A 20,432-nucleotide genomic window follows, 5' to 3' on the forward strand; every position below is an offset into this window, starting at 1 on the left:
GCCTGTTTTAGTTTCTACACCACTGACCAAATGAATTCATAAAGTTAAAGTAGATCCTGAATAAAAAACAAAGGCAAGAATTTGCATAATAGGAGGAAAAAAAATATACAGGAACATTTTCCGAAGACATTGTGGACATTTATTGGTTAGGACAAAGGTGTGTGGTTACGCATTTCCCGATGGGCCTTCATGAAAGACAGAAGGCAGCATTAACAGCACACTACTACCATCTAGTGGCAAAATGTTGATAACTGTTCATATTCAAGGACAGGATGCCTATAAATTCTCTTCATGCCGCCACTTACTTATCCCCAACAATATATATAGGGGGGGGTAAGTAAGTGGTGCCATGGAGAGACAAAATGTATAGGCCTGTTGTATATATATAGATATACTTCATTAATCAGTAAAAAAAGAAAAGAAAAAAGAAGGCAGTAAAAGAGTTCCATAAAATATGCATTGAATGAAGATGATCTCCTAAAATTTGTCAGCGGTAGTTTTCGTCATCAGACGTTTCCACGTGTTCTTTTCTGGCCTTAGTAGGATTATGTAGCACTTTGGTGCAAAGATGCAGCCCAGCAGTCCATAACTGGAGGCCAAGATAGCAAACACCTCCGTTGCTGTGGAGTACTTTCCTGGAGAGCTGATGTAAGCGGGAACAAACGCTATCCACACTGCACAAAAAATCCCCATGCTGAAGGTGATAAGTCTGGCTTCGTTGAAGTTGTCCGGCAGTTTCCTTGCCAGGAAGGCCAAGAGAAGGCAGAGGCAGGCTAGCAGGCTGATGTAGCCCAGGACGAGAGTGAATGCTACGGGTGAACCTTCGTCACACAAGAGAATGACAATTACACTCTCACGTGGCATCAGTTTACGTGGAGTAGGGGGAACAACAACCAGCCACACCGTACAGATTATCACCTGCATAAAAAGAAATATGTCTTATTTAAACATTTGAATACATTCTTCCCTAACTATACAAAGCACATAAAGAGTCAGAAGTCCTTACCTGGACCAGTGTACAAATGGTAATGATTGCCTTTTGCTGTGCAGGCCCGAACCATTTCATCACATTACTACCTGGAAGTGTGGCCCTGAAGGCCATCAACACCACTATAGTTTTCCCCAGAACACACGAGATACAGAGGACAAAGGTGATGCCGAATGCTGTGTGTCGCAGCATGCAGGACCACTCAGAGGGCCGGCCGATGAAGGTCAGAGAACACAGGAAACACAGAGTCAAGGAGAAGAGCAGCAGGAAGCTCAGCTCAGAGTTGTTGGCCCTGACAATGGGTGTGGTTCTGTGATAGGAAAATATGAAGGCCACAACACAGGTGCAGAAGGCGCCAATGAGAGAAATAGCCATCAGAGTGATGCCCATGGTGTCGCTAAAGGAGAGGAAGTCCACCTGTTTGGGGATACAGGCTGTCCTCTCAGCATTGGACCAGAACTCTGACAGACATTGCACACATTCTATGGCATCTAAGGGAAAGACAAGAAGGCTTTAGCTGCTATACTGTGACTTTACCACTGCAACTACGGAGCAGATTCTCAAACATAATGTAGGCAAGTATAATTTCTTACCAGTCTGATTGCTAATCTCCCCAGCTGTGCAAAACACACAATCGTAGCAGCATATCTGGAAGTTAGGTCTGATTGACTGACGGGTACCTGGTGGACAAATGCTGCTGCATACTGACAAGGGAATCTGAGCAAATGGGGAAACACATACTTCACTGGTCACAACACTGTCAAATAATAAAATATTATTGCACAAAATGCAATTCACAGAACATAGTTGTATTCTTTTGACATCCCTACATTGGTTTGGTTGCCATTCCATACAATGGTATGCTCCTGGATCTGGAGTTTTTGCTCTCCAACTGTGGTTGTCTCATCAAATTTGCCAATAGTGACAAACTCCATTTCTCCATTTGGTCTCAGCTGCCAGTTCACAAGGTCATACATGGCTGCAGGGTCACCATTCTCATCAAACTTGATTTCATCACCAAAGGAGTTCAAATATTCCACCTGTTTTATGTAATGAAGTAACTTAGGAAAAAAAAGTTATAATTTTGTAGTATAAGCAAGATACATAAACATGTATTAGTATTGCTATAACTCTGGACTGAATTAGTGAACATATGGGATGGTACCTGCCATGGTTGTATAGTGTCTGCATCTGGACAGGCCTGCAGAGAAAATGGTCCTTTTCCTTTCACACAGCTTCTCATAGCCTTGAGTGCATGGACAATGGCATACACAGCTTTATATACATTGTAGGATATCCTTAGCTGTGACACATCTGAAAAGATATTCGTCACACTCCCCAGCTCTTCTGCTCCAGAGCATAGAGGTTTACCCTCAATATTATGTTCCTGACCTTCAGCCTGCACACCCAGGCTGCATTGAAACACCTCTTCCCAAAAGGGTATCAGGAAGGGATCTGCGCGGGCACTTGGGCTCGAGGGATGCAAGCGAAGCAGAAAGTCTTGCAATCCAGGGATGTGTGCCCCCCGAATGGCAAAACCCATAGAACCCTGGAGGATGTGATGGTGCTTTTTTGGGGTGGAGAGAACGGCAGCTGTGCTCCAAGCCTCACTGGCCAGCCACTGTATCCCAGTGAGGCCCTCTCTAAATAAAAGAGATATGTAGATGGAATTTACACAATGATAAACATATCAAACATTCAAACTCAGTAAATATGTATCTGTATAACATAAAGAGAGTTTTAATCATGTCATAAGTACTATAGTGTTGTGGAAGACTCCCAACATATGTATCATGCCTGAGAGCTTCATCAAACAATGCGGCTGCATCTTGTTCCACGGCAAACACTAGGACCACCCGAGCCCCAGAGGAGCGGATCTTGGAAACGATAGATGAAATGGTGGTCTGTGCTCGGTTCTTGGGGATGACCTCATGAAGAGCAACGCAAGGCCCCTAACTTTCTCACCTAACACATCAACACAGGGGATACATGAGAACTTCCTTCATTTTAAGTTTACAACATGTTCAACAACGTATGCATTGAACATTTCAAAATGTATTTCTTATTACATGTTTTATTATTGTGTGTGTGACCCACCTCATTAGCAAATATGTTTGCCCCACCGCGGCCATAGGCATCATCCCCTGCTATGACGCCCACCCAAGTCCAGCCAAAATGTTTTACAAGTTGTACTAATGCATCTACCTAGAGATAGAAAGAGAAAGAGGAATGAAGACACAAAGAGAGAGAGAGAGCGTCAGTAGGTTCTTACAGACCAGCATTTTCCTCGGTGTACTGTATATTGTTCTAGAAATGAAGATGTGGACATGAATTTGTTTGCGTGACATTGTAAGTAATCTGAGTGTCTCCTGCCTCTTACCTGGAAGAAGTCACTGGGCATGGTCCTTAAAAAGGCAGGAAACTCCTTTTTGTCACTGAGACAAGCACAGCTGGAGAAATAACTGACCTGAATGGAAGAAAACGCTCTAATTTGAGGCTGTTGTCGTTGACCCTTCCCAGTGGTAGTAACAGCATTTAAAAAAAAAACAGTTGTTCAGTAGCTATAAGTAACTTACCTGTGGCACATGGAAGACTCCCAGGAAACGGGCCACGACGAGGGACTGAGTAGAGCCCCCGTCTCCTATCACTGCTGGTACGGTCCCACGACAGGTGCCTTTACTTCCCACTAACTCCATGGCAGCCTTCAGAGCCTGATGTGGCGTACTGCATGAATCATAGATCTTATAGCCCAGTGTGATGTTGGGAAGGAGTTTTCCATCTCTGTTGATCTCCTCAATGGCAAAGATCATAGTTTGCATCCAACGGAAAGTCCGAAAGTTATATCTGGAAGAAGAGAGAAGATGTCCTGAGGCAAAGTTGAAGCAATTTTAAAATATTTATGAGTGTGAAGCCCTGTGGGTTAGGGTTAGGGTTAGGGTTAGGGTTAACTTTCTTCCACTCAACATAGTTCACAGAACCTTGCTGCACAGAACTACGGAAGCAATATTTGTGCCATAGTACAATTTCTTTGAACAATAATTTGCAGCGACAGCAATTTGAACAGCTTACCTGGAACAATGTGCAGGTGGAGGCATAGTAGTGAAGGACAGACTGGGCTCCATCACCATGTCATGAAGGGAGAAGAGTCCTCCCAAGATGATGTCCCCCTTTTTCTCAAGCACAGGCAGGGACAGAGACCCTGGGATTATTGTGCATTGTTGGCTCTGGTGGGAGTTGTAGGGAAAAATCAAACACCATAAGAGACTCAAAACCACAAGTTTGGTCCTCCTCCAGGAAAAACTGGGCTCATTCATCCTTTCTTTAAGATAAGTCACCATATCCCCTTGATAACCAATGTATGTCTACGCCAGTTCAAGTCATATCTGTTTGGACAGATAACCCATACAACCAGTGAATAACAAACCAAACAAACACATAGATTTTCCTATCTGACTTAATCATGTTCAACTCAAACCATTTATCAAAAAGTCTTATAATCAACATAAGCCTTTCAATACAAGGCAAGGTCCTTCAGACACTTCCAGTGCTACATCTCATTGCATTAACACCACACAAGCAAGCTATCCAGTCTTAAGTGTTAAATCGGAGATGCTGCCCTGTAGCCTATATAGGCTTCCTGCCTTATATCACAACTGTCAAGTTGACCTAATTTCCCCTGGGCCTCTGATCAATGGAAAGAGAGCCCCAAGTTTCATTGTAAGTAAGAACTACAGCATGAAGCTGGAATGAGTTCTTGACCATAATGGAGAAAGACATGAGCTGTGTCAAGTCACAATATCATGCCTGACTAGGCCTAACTCATCCTTCAGTGATGTGAAGAGGCAGGCAGTAGACCCATGTCACAAGAGGCTGCTCAACACACACACACACACACACACACACACACACACACACACACACACACACACACACACACACACACACACACACACACACACAAAAACAATCTTGATACACCGAAAAAAGTGTGAGAGGAAAACTTCTAAATATTGTTTACCATGATGGACAGAAAGCGGTACATAAGATGCATTATTTTATTGTTTTGAATTTCCATTTAATGTGATTATATTTCATTGCCCGACATACAGTGTAACTTTTAAGTAGTTACAGTGTTTTACACAATACTGTCCTTTTTCCGACTTTTCTTATTCTTGCATAAAATATCCTTCAGTCGGGTTAAACAGGTGTAATATGGTGAAATCAATGAGTCATTGGGGTGTTGTGCAAATCATTATTAGGACAAACCCTGCAGGCTACAAAACAGAGCACCACAGTGTGTAGTAAAGATAATTTTACATGCTTTATGTTGTGCTGCCTCAGGTCATATATTGTAGATTTCCTTCATTTAATATATCCCTGTGTGATGCTTAGAAGAGGAGGGCGAAGGTGCCCTAAAACAGAACGCTCAGTATTATGAGGGATTTTGTGCTCTTAGGGGAAAGGGATCAGCCTTTTTGTTTCTCTAACGCAACCCAAATGCAAGTGAAGAATAAGGATATTCCATTTGTATCACAGTTGTACTCAGGGAGATTCAAGATAATTAAATCCCATGAGTATTGGATGTTTCACTTTATTCTATTTCATGTAAGCCCTTGAATGTGCAGTCTGGAAAAAGAAAAACAGGCAGACACAGTCATATAGATAAAGATGTGAGAATAACAGATTTTAACATATATATATATACAAACAGTTGTGAGCAAGTAGATAAGAACATAGCTTATTTAGCTGACAGGCAGATAGATGATGAATGGGAGAAAATAAAGACAGCTATTCAGATTCCAGAAATGAAATCTGATTGAGCCAAGTTCAAAGTTTGCTCCAACAAAAACTTGGCACGAGTCCGGGCAGTCCATGGAGAAGAACTTTCCTTTGCCCCAAAGAGATTTGAGCAAAACATCAGATACCATATATTTTTGGGTGGTGGAAAGAACACTTTGAGGAACTCCTTAGCCTGACTGATGGAGAAGGCGGAGGTGGAAGGCACAGGATAACCTTGTCCCATTCTTTGGTAGAGGTCAAACTGAGTGATGATTATGTCCCCTCAGTGTCTGTGACAGTGTTTACCACTGGCTGACTCGCAGCTTCCTCCATGGGCTCCACAGTGTATGAGAATGTGGGCCTGATGCAGCAGCAGAATGAGATGAGATTCACCTTTGACCCCAGTGCTCTATCCGTTCCAGGATCTTGATACCTGACAGTTTTTTTTTCAAAAAGATCCACAGTGGCCTTTAGATGATATTCTCCTTGAGATGCTGAAGACTCTAGATATTGTGGGGCTGTCTTGGTTGACATGCCACTTTAGGGTCAACTGGAGGTTTGGGACAGTCCCTGTTGCCCAGGTTGGTGTTTGGCTCCATCTATCGGGATCGGAGACTCCTTATATTGTTGATCATTAGATTCAGAATTCATGATTCTATTCTTGTCGTGGGGGGGGGGGGGGGGTGTAAGGGGAGTGTCCTGGTGGCCTAAGGGTTATCTCACATACTCTGTAACAGCAAAAACCCATTTACATTCTGACCAGGGACCTTTGTTGTTAAGTATGTTACACCCCTCTCTCTCTGTGTTTCCTGTCTGTATCACTACTGCCACTATCACATAAGGCAAAAGGCCTTAAAATAAGGAGCTGACAAGTTCTCGATACTTCACCTTCTGCTCTCTACCTCTGCTCTGCTCTGTTTCCCGCCCTGATCCGGTATCCTGCTTTGCGCGCCCCCTGACAGCTTAAAGGAGGGTGATATCAACCTATTTGTATAACTGATGCTTTTGGGTCTGCATATATCACTCTAATCCAATTTAAGAATCCAGCTACAAATCCTAAAGCTTTCATAGTTTGCATCAAATTGTCTGAGGTTATACAGAGGATGACTTTGCATTTGTAAATCCAACCTGATCTGGATGTATGATGTCAAGCAGTATATGCTCGAGTCTAGGCGCATAGCTAATACCGTATTAAGTGTCTTGTAATCAACCGCTGCTAAACTGATGATGAGGTTTGTAGCTGGTCAGATGAAGTGGATCCATTTCTTTTTTGAGGATCACTGAAATGATTGCCTGATAGAATGTACTCACCCGTTAATATCGCCTCAAAATATATCTTTGTTAAATTAGTTGTTGGAGCATCAATGTACTATAATAACCTACATGGAAGCCATCTGACCCTGGAACCTTTCTTGACTTTGTTAATTTAAAATATTTTCTTCTAACTTCCTCCTCTTTAATTGGAACATCCCAAATGTCTACTTGATTAGATGTCAGCCTGGGGAGATCGGAAACCATTAATTAATGTATTACTATTAACAGGAGTGTCTGAAGTATATAGATGTGAGCAGAACTTTTTAAAGACTTTATTAATTTCCTGAGGTAGTCACCACTAATACCTGATTAATGCATGTGGCTTCTTGTTGCTGTGACTGCTTGCAACTTCTCACTCCTATTCATTTTTAAACATTTTAAAACATTTTAAACATAGACAGTAAAGCATAGCCTACATATCTTAATGTTATGAAGCTGCACCGTTCAAAGTTCATGTACCTGCTCTGAGGGCTCACGTGTGAAGGGAAGTGTGTCAGGGCAGAATAGGACACGATTAGAAGCTTCTCCATCAAGGAAATGTAGTTTAGTTTTTGAAACGAGAACGTTGAAACCATGCACCACGCAGGTGCAGGACTGTCACAGATGTTCCATCTTTGGGACTAGAACTTTTACAAAATGCTGAATTCAGCTCTTATTGTCACTGTCCAATGTTTTACCCCTTCAGTCATTTACCTTACTACAGTAATACTTTAGTTTAAGGTAGATCAAAGATAATTTACAGAAATAGAGGATAAACAATAGGGAGAAATCTGTCCTTGTGATAATCTAGACACATATCAGTTTGTTAAACCCAATGGCAAAAGACACAATCAACTCAGAGGAGCAGATTTGTTCTTAGATATTTATTATATAATAGATATCTGCCAGGAAAATAACTGCTGCTTATAATCTAAGCTTACTTTTATCATATATGTTTTATTGGAGTAGCTAATAAAAACAAAACCAACAAAAGATCTGATTAAATGTCTAGGATGTGCACCATAGAGAGAGGAGGCGTGCGTGTGTGTGCGTGTGTGTGTGTCTGTGTGTGTGTGTGTGTGTTTGTGTGTGTGATGTGTCTTGGCGGGGTTGACTTGTTTATGAATTTGTACATGAATAACAACATGCACTGAAGCATGACACACACTTGGGAAACACTTAAGATTGTTATTGTGTATATTGTGGCGTCATGACATCATCCTAAACCTGCCAATGTACCTGTTACCCAGGGGGTTTCAGGGGCAACAAGGGGCCAGCTGGGCAAGCAAAGACAAGCACATGTTTCCTACAACACTGATGACATCAATGCCTGAGGCTATGAAACAGGAGGTCACCAGGTGTTGTGTTGGAAATTAATCAATTTGAGTTTCAATGGAGGGTGATGTCACCTCTTTCAATACAAGCTGCTCACAATAATTAATCAGAATCATTGTTCAGTATCAGGTATGCTTACCAGTTTGTTATAGGAGAGAAAACTATCTTTAGGTTAAATGTGACAAATCTGGCATGTCAAAGCTTAATTTACACAAGTAACAGTATGATTGTGCAAAAGCAAGGTGATTATTGAAAACAAATAATTTTCCTGAGTGAGAAATAACAACACTTCATGTTGATATATCTAGACAACACACTGATCTATTTGAATTGTAAGCAAAATAAGCGTAACATAATAAAAAAACACGTTATCTAGAATGTGTTTTGGGTGTCAGTATAATACAAAATAAAAAGGAAAAAGCTCATATCCAGAAAATAAATTATATAAATTACAATTCATTGGCTCTAGCAAGGGCTCAACATAGCATTTTGGGGGAAAGTAACCTTTATTCTTTAATACAGCTTTAATGCATCTTGGTCTGCTCTCCATCCATCCCTCACATAATTCAAATTACTTTTCAGCATTGTTCAATGAGTAGCTCTAATGTCCGCTAGATAGCATTCCATTTCAATAGAGTCTACAGTACATCTGCGCTGACCAGATAGGTCTGGATGTTACTCCATCCACAATTTAAATGTTATACATACATACAGTACATATGCATAGGCTTTATGACGTACATAATTGTCCTGCTGTAACCTGGGGCCCTATTCATAAAGCTTCTTAGTACAAACAGTTGCTCCCAGTGAATTCCTAGAATTATGACAATGTCTCAGAATTTCGACTTACAGTTAAGAATAGATTCTGGTACAGATAAAAGAGAGCTGCTAAGGTGAAGTGTCTGAAGCAGAGGAGAAAATGGCGGAAAGACAAAGAGGTACGTGAAATATTCTCCAAAGGCTGAAAGACAGTGAGTTAATGAAATACAAAAAAATGTATCCCTTTTTCATTTCAAAAGACGATCAATGTTGTGTCACTGCATTCGAGGGAACGTTAGCTTGCTAACAGGGACAAAGCACGTTTGTCCTTACCGGAGCATTTGTCGTCATTGGCGTGGTGATAGTCTAGTGATTGGTCCAGATTGCGACATGTATGTTTGTTTGTTGCATAAAGAGTCACATTTCTGCAACAATGAAAACAACACACATAATTAAAAGTCAACATTTATGAAGGTTTTTTTTATCAGAATAAATGTGGTTGTGTGGTTGAACACAAACTTTATGAGCCTACAGAGGCTGAATAAATGTTTCAAACATATTTCACATACAATAATAGAACACTACCTGCTATGTACTGTGAAGGGACACAATACTTTGGTAACTAGTGTTGATTCACAATCAAGACTTTGACCATATTGGGGCAAACTGCCTGTTAATGAGACACACTTGTAAGTGTGGGGGTCTGAAGGCTTGACCATCACATTGGAAGAGGACAGTTGTCTTACACCCCTTAAAATTAAGAAGGCCTCACGACCCCCAGGCTGGTAACCAATGATCTTGAGGACATGCTTTTGAAGGCTACATCCTTTGGCGCATGCAGCCCCTCAATTAAGACACCGCTTTAGTGTACTTTAATACAAATGAAAGCACTTATATCCAAAGTTCCTAAAACAACTCAAAGACATTTTCAGTTTGAACTGGTTTTGCTCGCAGCACAGTTTCCTTGTTGGGGTCAGTTTTGCTTTGAGCCCCCAAAGAATTATACTCTATTCAAGACACTTAAGTACTCAGGAGCCTGCTGTAGAGCACGCTGTAGGCTGTCAGCTGGAGAGTTAGAGTGAAGGGTGGAGGGGGGAGTTTGCTGCAGTCTGGTCAAGGACCACCAAGTGCCAGGACAGAGTATCTGGAGCACGAAAATCTCTGGCTGATTTGAAGTGAATTGTTTTGACCAAAGAAATGGTTGAATCTCAATCTTTCTTTCTGGTCATATACCAGTGTTATATTTTACATACATTATATTTTACATTTTATTTTTGATTGTATTTTTATAATATCACATTTATATATTTTTCTGATCTCTGATCTGATTTTATCTTATATGTATTTGAACCTTAATACTTATATCTCTTGTTTTGCATTTATGTATGTATTGATATTTATATATTTTTCTCTTAATGTGTGTTTGTTTTATTGCCTTAATTTATGCCTTTGAGTAGTCTGCCTTCATTGTGTCGGCAAGGGCATTTTATAAACACTTTCTTCTTCGTGATGATAATAATAATAATAATAATAATAATAATAATAATAATAATAATAAACATCATCATCAATTGCAGCATAATCATCTCTAACATTATTGCAGCAATTGCACAATATTGCCAGGAGATGGCAACATTGCCCATGCTATCGTAATGCTATCTTGTATAGAAAACAGAGATTAGTGTGTGATGGTATACGTCTGTGTGTATACTTGTACTAATCACATTGTGTCAGCAACATGTGTTCACAAGCTTAACTATTAGATTTAGTTTATTTTTTCAGTAGGTTTTGGTCAAGTGTATAGTCATACTACTACTACTAATGGTGGCAGAAGCTGGACTTTTCAAGCATTTATCATAGTTTGTACGTACTGTCAATCAACATGTGTTTGTGAGGTTTGTCCTGTTCAGTTGTCCTGTAGTATAGTATAGTATGTGTATGTATGTTTAGAGTCTAAACATTGTAAAAAACTTTAGACAATAATGTCCATAATTAGACAATAATGTACTTCCCACTTTGTGATGACCGTTTGGTGAAGGACCTTCCTTCTTTCAACATGACAATGTTGTCCTGCATAAAGACATGTCCACTACAAATAGAAAGTTGCTATGGAAGAATCTGACTGGCCTGCACAGAGACGTGGCCTCGACCCCATCGAAAGATGTTGGGTTGAACTTTAACACAGTCCGTGAGCCAGGCCATTACCGCCCAGCATCAGCGTTTAACCTTTCTAATACACTTGTGGCTGAACGGGAGAAAATGCAGCCAAGTTTAAAAATCTTGTGGACAGCCTCTGAGTCCTCACAGAAGAGGGTTGTAGCTGCATATTAGTGCCGATGGTTTTGGAACGAGATGTTCAACAGACATATAGCGATGTAATGTTTGGATAACTGCATCATTTTTGCCATGTCATGTAGATAGATAAACACAGAAAACAGCAACATAGTGAGAACAGGCAAAGGCCCCATGGTTGGGGCATTTCTTCCTTTGCCATTGTGCTGCTGACCCCTGTGATAAATGGTGCTTTTCAATTATAAGTATTCATCAGTACTAGACATCCCTGTTTGCACTTTAATCGCAATAAAACACATTTTCCATTTAATTTTGTCCCCTATTGTGATTGCTTGGTTTACATCATATTACTAAAAACATTGTAAAGAAATTCATAATTTGTTATTCATTCATTTATTATAGGAAGTAATCTGACATCTAACTGAATGTTTTCTGTCAACTGTTCAGCACATCCCATTAAGAGGTAACTGCTTCTCACAGTTTAAATACAAAATTACAGACATTTAAATTATTAATATAATTATTATTATCATTATTATTATTATTGAAGGTTGTTGAGTTTAAAAGGCAACATCATGGTTAAATAATAAGTGTCAGATGCGCTGCTCCAGGGCACAGTCGTAACAGAGGTTTCAAGTTCACCAGTAGAGGTCTTAAGGTGATCATGATGCAACAGTCCTGACGGGTTGATGAAGTTTCCAGTGGAGGCTGAGAGGACATGTGTGGAGGCAGGCTGGGGAAATTAGTGGAAAGCACCTGAGGTGTAAGTCATGGTCCGGCCTGAGGCACCTGCATTTCACCACATGTGCTCTTACTAAATGAGTCCCAAAAGACGTATCCTCTGGAGAGGTCTAAAGTGTTTCATAAACTAACAGGCATCTCTACAAACACACAAACAACAATGTCTTTTTAATTAAAGAGGGCTTAAGAGGCATGTCAGCTGACTAATACACATCCCTTTGACTGAAAAAATAACAATAACACAAAATTAAATATTATATGGTTCGACGCCTTGCTAAAACATCATGTGGGTTAAATTGTTTTATTTTCATCAGTTGTCAAAGTGTAACATTTATTCTCTTAATAAAATAAAGAATTTCTTAAAAATTATCTGACATTTATGGTAAAATACAAAAAAATGAAATGTATATATTATGGAATTATTTATTAAGTACTTACTGAATGATCATTGTGTTTATTTTTGCCCCATATATGGCTTCTATTATATAATTAGTTAAATCTCACTGGCCGGTATATACATACATACAAAAGAAAATTCAGCCCCACATTAGTAGATTTTAAATGTCTGATCTCTGCAGTTTAAGCTTTATTTAAATGAGCATTCAGGAGTATTTAATTAGACTTGGATGTACTTTGTAGCTGTTGTAAGCACGCTTACACAATCGTTGTACCCTAAAATACTTATGTTACATTTTGTAAGTCAGCATGCTTAAATTTAGGCTGTACCTTACCGGCAACTGTTGGACATTTAATATATTGTAATTGTGATAATGTATTCTAAACTACTTCTTTAATACCAAATACTTTACTCGTATATGTCTTTCTTTTGCTGTATGAGCCAAATAAAATTAGGAGCTTGTGTGTCTCACCGAGATTCTCTGAATGAGTCTTTCCCTCATGTTAAAAGATCATAATCCATATGTCTTTATGTTAGATACAGTGTAACGTTCTTGGTAAATGAGTTGAGATGTTGTTCTGCTTTTTTTGTACATCAATTGAATATGTATCGTGTATGTGTGTAATGGAAACCATTTCATCACATTACTACCTGGAAGTGTGGCCCTGAACGCAATCAACACCACAATAGTCATCCATACCATAATCATCATTTGTTCTAATAGCTCCAACCCAAGTCCAACTGTTTGATCAACTGCATATTGTCCTCTTGAGAAAGGATGGTTTTATCATTGAGACAGACAGAAGTAGCTGATCTAAAGATATCCCAAGATAAAGATTTTAAATATAAAACATGCACACTGCCTTTTCATCAGATGTGGTTGTGTGTTTACAATGTTAAAATCCACAAAGATTTAACATTTTCCATCATATTGGCTGATTCAAGGTGTTCATGTGTAAATATGGAGCAGTTACACCTTTTTAAACACTTGCATAATAATATAAGACAAACAAAAGCTCTTCCATCTATAACCAGTCTCCAGTTAAAGACATACACATCAGAGAAGATGTTCATTTATAATGTATGCTTCATGTAAGATATATGTAAGACATTGTGTACAAGCACAGTTCATACTATAATTGTTTGATACGCAAAGGCCCAACTGCACTGTGTGTAGTTATCTGCAAGACTAGTGTGAATGAACCAATTACATTACATTACAGGTCATTTAGCAGACGCTCTTATCCAGAGCAACTTACAGTGAACTAACAGGGACAGTCCCCCTGGAGCAACTCAGGGTTGTATATGGAAGCTGTATCACAAGACCACTAGGCCACACAACACACACTAAACATAGACACTTCTTCAGCTCACTGAGATTCTCAGAATGAGTTTCTCTTGAGTGTTAAGGAAGTTGAATATTTGTTCAACGAAACTCTAATATTGTCTGTGCGTAATTGGAGTTGGACTCTTATATTGGAGAATGGAGTCATGTCATGTCTCAGGCTTAAGTTCACTTTAAAAAAAACTGAAATAACAATAGAAAAGAAAAAAAAGATTATATATATATATATACACACCAGATATACCATTTTTTTTCTTACGATTATAGTAATTGATTTACTCTTTCCAGATCATTTTATTTCAACTATGCCATATAAAATAATAAATAATAAATAAATAAGTTAATTTCTACATTAGTTATTCATATTTTTTGTCACTGTTTAATAAATATGTTGCTAAAAAAGTTTTGCAATTCTTTGCGTTGGTCAAGAAACTATATGATAAAACCCACAATTGCTCCATATCCAATATTTCATAATCAATTTCCTACATGCCAGAATTAGTCCCAGAAAGATCAGACTTAGTGTTCATGTTCAGATGAATTAACTTTGCCTGCTTCCAAGTACACGTGTTGACACAATTCAGCACGAGTCAAGCTTGGCCTATAACTTCATACACATGCAGCCATGGTCACATTAACCTGTTGACGGACCAAGAGAAAAGGTTTAATGCTGGGCCCACATTGATCACCCCCACGTGCTGCCCTCTGTGCATGTTGATAAACCTGCTGCCCCCAAGTTCCCATTAAAAAAAACGGCAAAGTTATCTTTATCTAGATTTATAAATATATAATTAAGCAATAAAGATGAATATTTAATTATGTAATTTACCGCTGATCCTAATTTCATTGGTACATTGCTGACAGGCTCTGCCATGAACCGGCCTTGTATTTTCCCTCATAAGAGAAGAAGAAGATTTTAAGGATCTTTTTACAACTTTCACGTGTTGTTCCTTCACTCAGGCTGTGATATGAACTCTCAGATTTAGTCTTATTTTATCCACGTGCATACCTTAAAATAATAACAACCCAAATATGCATTCAGTGGTAGATGATAGGCTCATTTCTTTTAAGGAAGTTGAATATTTGTTCCACGAAACTGTAATATTGTCTGTGCGTAATGATGAACAACAGGTCTGTACCACTAATGATGCAATAACAAGTGCTTTCTTCAGTTTTATTTATATATAGATAGGCTATATAAATAAGTATGTGGATAATGATGAATAAGATGCACCTCCATGCGCACAATTTATCTCGGGTGCAAATTCTGTGAGTTACATCTGAGCAACCAAACTGAAAACTGTGAGTAATACATCTCCAGTGTTATAATACAGCTGTGACTGAGGCTGCAGTCAGATCTGGAGATTCATATTCAGATATGGAGTTGATCTCAGGCTGATTGTATGAACTTCAGATCATAGAGATGATGTGACTGTAAGAACACGTGTGTACAAAATGGACGTAGAGGATTCCGTGGTTGCTATGGGTTTCTCCAGGTGCATAATTTATATACATGGAATACATTGAGATTGCGTATTTTAATGAAGCCAATTGAAATAGGCCTATGGCACTGAAGTGCGTGGGTTTAGTACAGTAAGTCCCAGTAGATATGTGACATTATATTTTCATACAATATAATAAAATATATAATATTGGCTACACGTGTAGGCCTATGCATCACTAAGTTATTACTGACATGAGGACGGGTGGGTGGCTCTTGTTTTGTTACCTGTCTTGTCTTGAGGAAGCTATAAATCTAGCAATAACAACTTTTCTTTTTTGACAAGTCAAAATGTCTGATTTGAAAAACATTGAATTGTACTTGTAAAGCCTCATTCTAACATGAGTGTGTGTTGTTACAGTGTGATGTGCCCATCCACCTGCAAGACAGGAAGGAGAATCTCTGCATGCCAGGCAGAGGGCGGAAGGAAGCCTGCAGGCTGCAGACAATGTCCATGCTGCAGGGACGAACCGGTGAGACCTTTGATTCTCATGTTTGTTCTTTCAAAATGTTAAAAGTATGTTATTAAGTAAGACGTTTACTGGAGCCAGACATCCTCTCATGTGTTGCTGACCTTCTCCAGGTGCCGATTTTAAAGCAAAAGCGCCAACGCTGTCCTGCTTCTGCAGACCTTCCTCAGAAGAGGCACCTTGACGAACCTCTAAAGATACACAATCGCTCAGTCAAGGGGTACCAGCAGAACTAACATGAAGCTGTGGCTCACATGCTGAGGTATGTTGTATCAACAATCAATCAGATAATTAACACATTTTCCAATCACTGAGAAATCTTTCGTAAAATGTTTCATTCATCGTTCTGATTTCATTTATATGTCTTCCTCTCCTCACAGGTTCAAGAGTGGTCGTCCGCATCCGTACAGTTTAGATCTGGGACGTCGTATCAAGCAGAAGCTGTGGGAGAGACTGGACCGTCCCACGTTCACAGAATCAGTGGATGAAGACGGCCTGGTGCTGGTGGACGTTTCCTACGGGGTTGCTGTCTTTCCTCCGCTTTATGATGTGGATGTTTCAGGAGAGCCAACTCCGCCTGTCAGCCACCTGCAGGCATAGCTCCCACCTGCAGATTCCTGCAAACAGCTTCAGCCGAACCTCCACCTACAGCCTCTGTCATTAACCTGCATTCATCGCCTCAACCTGCAGATTCTGGCAGACAGCTGAGACAAAACCTCCACCTACAGCCGCGGTCAGCAACCTACAACCTACACCTGCAGGTTCTGGCAGCCAGCTGAGACAAAACCTCCATCTACAGCCACTGTCAGCAACTTGCAGCCACCGCCTCCACCTGTAGATTCTGACAGACAGCTGAGACAAAACCTCCACCTACAGCCGCTGTCAGCAACATGCAGCCACCACCCCCACCTGCAGATTCTGGCAGACAGCTGAGACAAAACCTCCACCTACAGCTGCTGTCAGCAACCTGCAGCTGTAACGGACTAGAGTAGCCCGCTAACATCAGATTTATCTAAAAGGTTCGGATTCCGGGCCACACCAACACAGCGAGAATGACACCAAGAAAAGTATAAAATTATTTACTTTTATTACAACATTAGTTTAAAACACCTCGTTAATAAATAGTTAAAATAATGTTAAATGTGTCAAGCAATAGTTCAGGCAAATGGTTTAAAAATACCAAAAGTCCAGTCCAGTTAATATGAAACAACCACTCCGCATTTTCCCTTGCGCCAGGGAAAGGGGGTGCTTCAGCGGGACTGTCGATAAAGTGCGGCCACTGTTTCAATCTAATCCAGTGCCGGTATTCCACGTAGCCAGTCAGCTGGAGTATTGTTGTCACTGCCTCTGGTCATGGAACCCTCGGTCCACAGAAGAGGGGACTCAGGATACACCAAATAAACTTCAGTGACAAAACACATGCTCAATAAGGAGGAAATTCTCACTTTCCTTTAGTCTGGAGGTTTAGAGCGCGTTGAAACAGCAAGGGTCAGAGGCCGCTTCACCAATGCGAGAGGAGGAAGGTCTGGTTCCCCAGACGAGGAGGAGCTGAGCGGGATCAGTGCGCGGCGAGGAGCAAGAGGGATCCGATCCGATCCGATCCGTGGGGAGGCAAGGCAGCAACTGTCCTGGGAAACATCCTCCAAGATCTGGTTCACCAGACGAGGAGGAGCTGAGGAGGATCAGTGTGCGGCGAGGGAAACATCTTGTAAGGGTCTACATCAGTGGTCTTCACTATTTTTTACGTGAGATCCACATTGATAGGACAAAGTCAATAGGAGAGCCGCTTTTGTGGCAAAGTATGAAAAGCTACATCCAGTCATAAAAAGCATGTCTGTTTATTAATCTGTCATCCCACCCAAAACATATAATATGCAATGCAGCCAACCAATGCATTCAATAAAATCAGGATTATCTTAATACTGGGATGATGTTGTCAAACTCTACAAACAATATTTCTGCTGAAGCCAAAAAGCAGTGTTTCACAATGTTTGAGTCTGAGAAGGTTTTTTTTTGCCCGAGCCAAAATCCATGCGATCTCAAAAGATGTCCTCAGTTAATCATTCAGCTGTATTAGTTGTCCTAAGTATGAGCCTTTATTGTCCAGAAACAGAACAAAGAACAAAGGGAACAAAGGATTCGACTCGTGGAGGACAAATACAAATTCCTCCACCTTTCTTGAAATTGCCTTTGCTCGTCTTGTATGGCTCGTACCTTTCTTTTTTAACGGGAGCAGCTGTTGTCTGTCCACAAACCACATCTCCAGCATCTTCCGCTCGATTCTGCTGTGGTTTGATGCTCCAAAGCCAAATCTTAATTTTCCTCGTTTGTCACGCTTTGTTTCTGTCCACCTGGTGTGCAACTTTTTAATAAGAAATCGATCCATTTTACAGTCTGTAGAAAGACGTGGTAACTAGCATGTAATGGTGAAACGAGTCAACCAGAACCAAGCTAACGCAGGTATGAAGTGCCAGGTTGGTCGTAGTATGCTTCAATTTAAATGTTCAAATTTAGCGATATAAATTATTTTTTAGCAAATGTCCATATCCATAAGCATGCTTATGTTAACATATTTTTAATGACCTTAAGTTTATTTATTTATATACTAGCCCACCATGTATCTACCCGTCCAAGAGCACATTCACCATTGTAGCGCTGATAGACTGCCAAAACTGGCAACTCCGCAGTGAGTTAGTGTAGTGCCTAGCAAGTTTAAATATCTTGTTTCTAGTCTTTATTTGCATCTTTTATCAATTATTATTATTATTATTATTATCTATTATTTGTAGGCCAATAGAGCAGACACGTTCAGTGTTTTAATGGGTTATATGTAATGTTTTCATGAAATATCTATATTGACTCCATAATCATATCTATCACCCCTTTATTTAGCCCACTGCCATGCAAGCTACCAATTAAAGCTTGGCGAGCGGCACAATGAGTAACACTGGTCTACATCCTTCCAGGTCTGGTTCAGCAGGTAATCAGGCATATTTATAGCAACTGGCGAATGAGATCGCTGATTTTAGCTGGGTTCAGGTGTGTCAATTAGCAATGTTGGGTTCAGGTGTGTCAATTACCAATGCGTCTGTGTGTCTTTGTTATGACAGTTCGTGGAAAAGGTTAAAGGAAGCATGCAAATATTTATACACAACAAGAGTTCATCTCCATGATAGCGCACAACAACATTAAAATCACAACAATATATATAACATGCAACAGTCATAAAAAGATGACTTTATGACACAGCCACCGCCTCCACCTGCAGGTTCTGGCAGACAGTTTAAATTACGAAACTTCCACTTGCAGCCTCTCCCAGCAAACTGCACCACCAGCTTCTATCCTATTGCCATGTGGAGAGCTCAGTGGCACAGCAAGGATTGGAGCTACACACACAACTATAATCTTTTACTTAACATATTTATAGCTGCCTGGGCAGATACTTTAAAGCTGCCTATCTGTTTACGTTCTGTTTACTTCATCTTCTTCTTCTTCTTCTTCTTCTCCAGACCCTGTTGAACTTCAGAGACTTCAAGTTCTAGCAGAAGATGATCTAGGGCCGTCAGAACACTTTCCTTTTACACGAGCTGTGTACCAGAGATGCTTATTCCTCCTCCCCATCCAGCACGTTCACCACCAACTCCTGCTCCTCTCCCAATCTGAGAGCGACCCTCCCTATCTCAGTTCCACCAGCAGTTTCTCACCAAGCAGACTAATGGAGGTCTGAAGAATGCAGAGACGCTCCACCTGTGACTTCAGTGCCTTACTTTTCCAGCCATGCTCCCTAAAAAAGATGAACAGTTTGCACTTTTACTGTTTACTTCTGATGCTTTGCACTCTTCAATAAAGTTCATCATTATCTGCAGTCATCAGTTCTGTCATTTGAGTCCACAAGAACTTGCATAAGACACATTTTTGGGATCTGAATAAATGAGTGTAACTTTGAATGCTATTGTCTCGTCACACATTTAAAAATTTTTTATCTTTTCTATTTGAGTTTGCCAGCAGATAACTTTACCAACTAGTAACTTTCTGATAAATCACCTCTAATGAATGGTTTATAGGAATTATTTAATAGCTTAGAAATGCTCATGTGTCTCTTTCTAGTAAGTCATCATGTCTGCAGTTAAAAATGTTAATAATTTATTAATAAAGGGTTTTGAGTTTTTCACTTTCTAATAAGCCATCAGAAAAGGTTTGTCAATTATAAATACATCTTTAATATAGGATTCTTGGTGGTGGATGAGTGCCAGCCAGGAACCCAGATAAAAGGTTTTATGCTGTGCCCACATTGATCACCCACGTGCCCTCTGTGCATGTTGATAAATGTTGATTGTTGATTCCCATAAAAAAACAAAACGGCACATATATCTTTATCTAGACTTAAATACAATACAATTCATACAGATGAATATCTTACTATGTAAATTAACAGTGACAAATTTCATGGGTACATTGCTGACAGGCTCTGCCATGAACAGGTTTTGAGAAGACTTTAGGGAGCTTTTTACAACTTTCACGTGTTGTTCCTT

At 40.0% G+C, this 20,432-nt stretch overlaps 2 protein-coding genes across 2 annotated transcripts in view; one reads left to right on the forward strand and one right to left on the reverse strand.

Annotated features, from left to right (window-relative positions):
* Positions 1–477: 477 nt before the first annotated feature.
* On the reverse strand, positions 478–4,167 carry LOC115017496 (extracellular calcium-sensing receptor-like). The gene is given in 10 exon segments (XM_029445984.1): positions 478–918; positions 1,007–1,479; positions 1,582–1,705; positions 1,819–2,028; positions 2,154–2,631; positions 2,786–2,948; positions 3,082–3,193; positions 3,369–3,455; positions 3,565–3,832; positions 4,058–4,167. Coding segments are annotated over 10 exon segments (2,415 nt in total). The 5' UTR covers positions 4,117–4,167.
* The window catches only part of LOC115017493 (extracellular calcium-sensing receptor-like), a 39,975-nt gene continuing 20,675 nt past the window's right edge, over positions 1,133–20,432 (forward strand). The window contains exons 1-2 of the mRNA XM_029445982.1: positions 1,133–1,290; positions 16,029–16,044. The gene's annotated coding sequence lies outside the window, so the exon portion shown is untranslated. The remainder of the gene's footprint in view (positions 1,291–16,028; positions 16,045–20,432) is intronic.

This window comes from Cottoperca gobio, chromosome 13 (assembly GCF_900634415.1).
Source record: "Cottoperca gobio chromosome 13, fCotGob3.1, whole genome shotgun sequence".
NCBI lineage: Eukaryota > Metazoa > Chordata > Actinopteri > Perciformes > Bovichtidae > Cottoperca > Cottoperca gobio.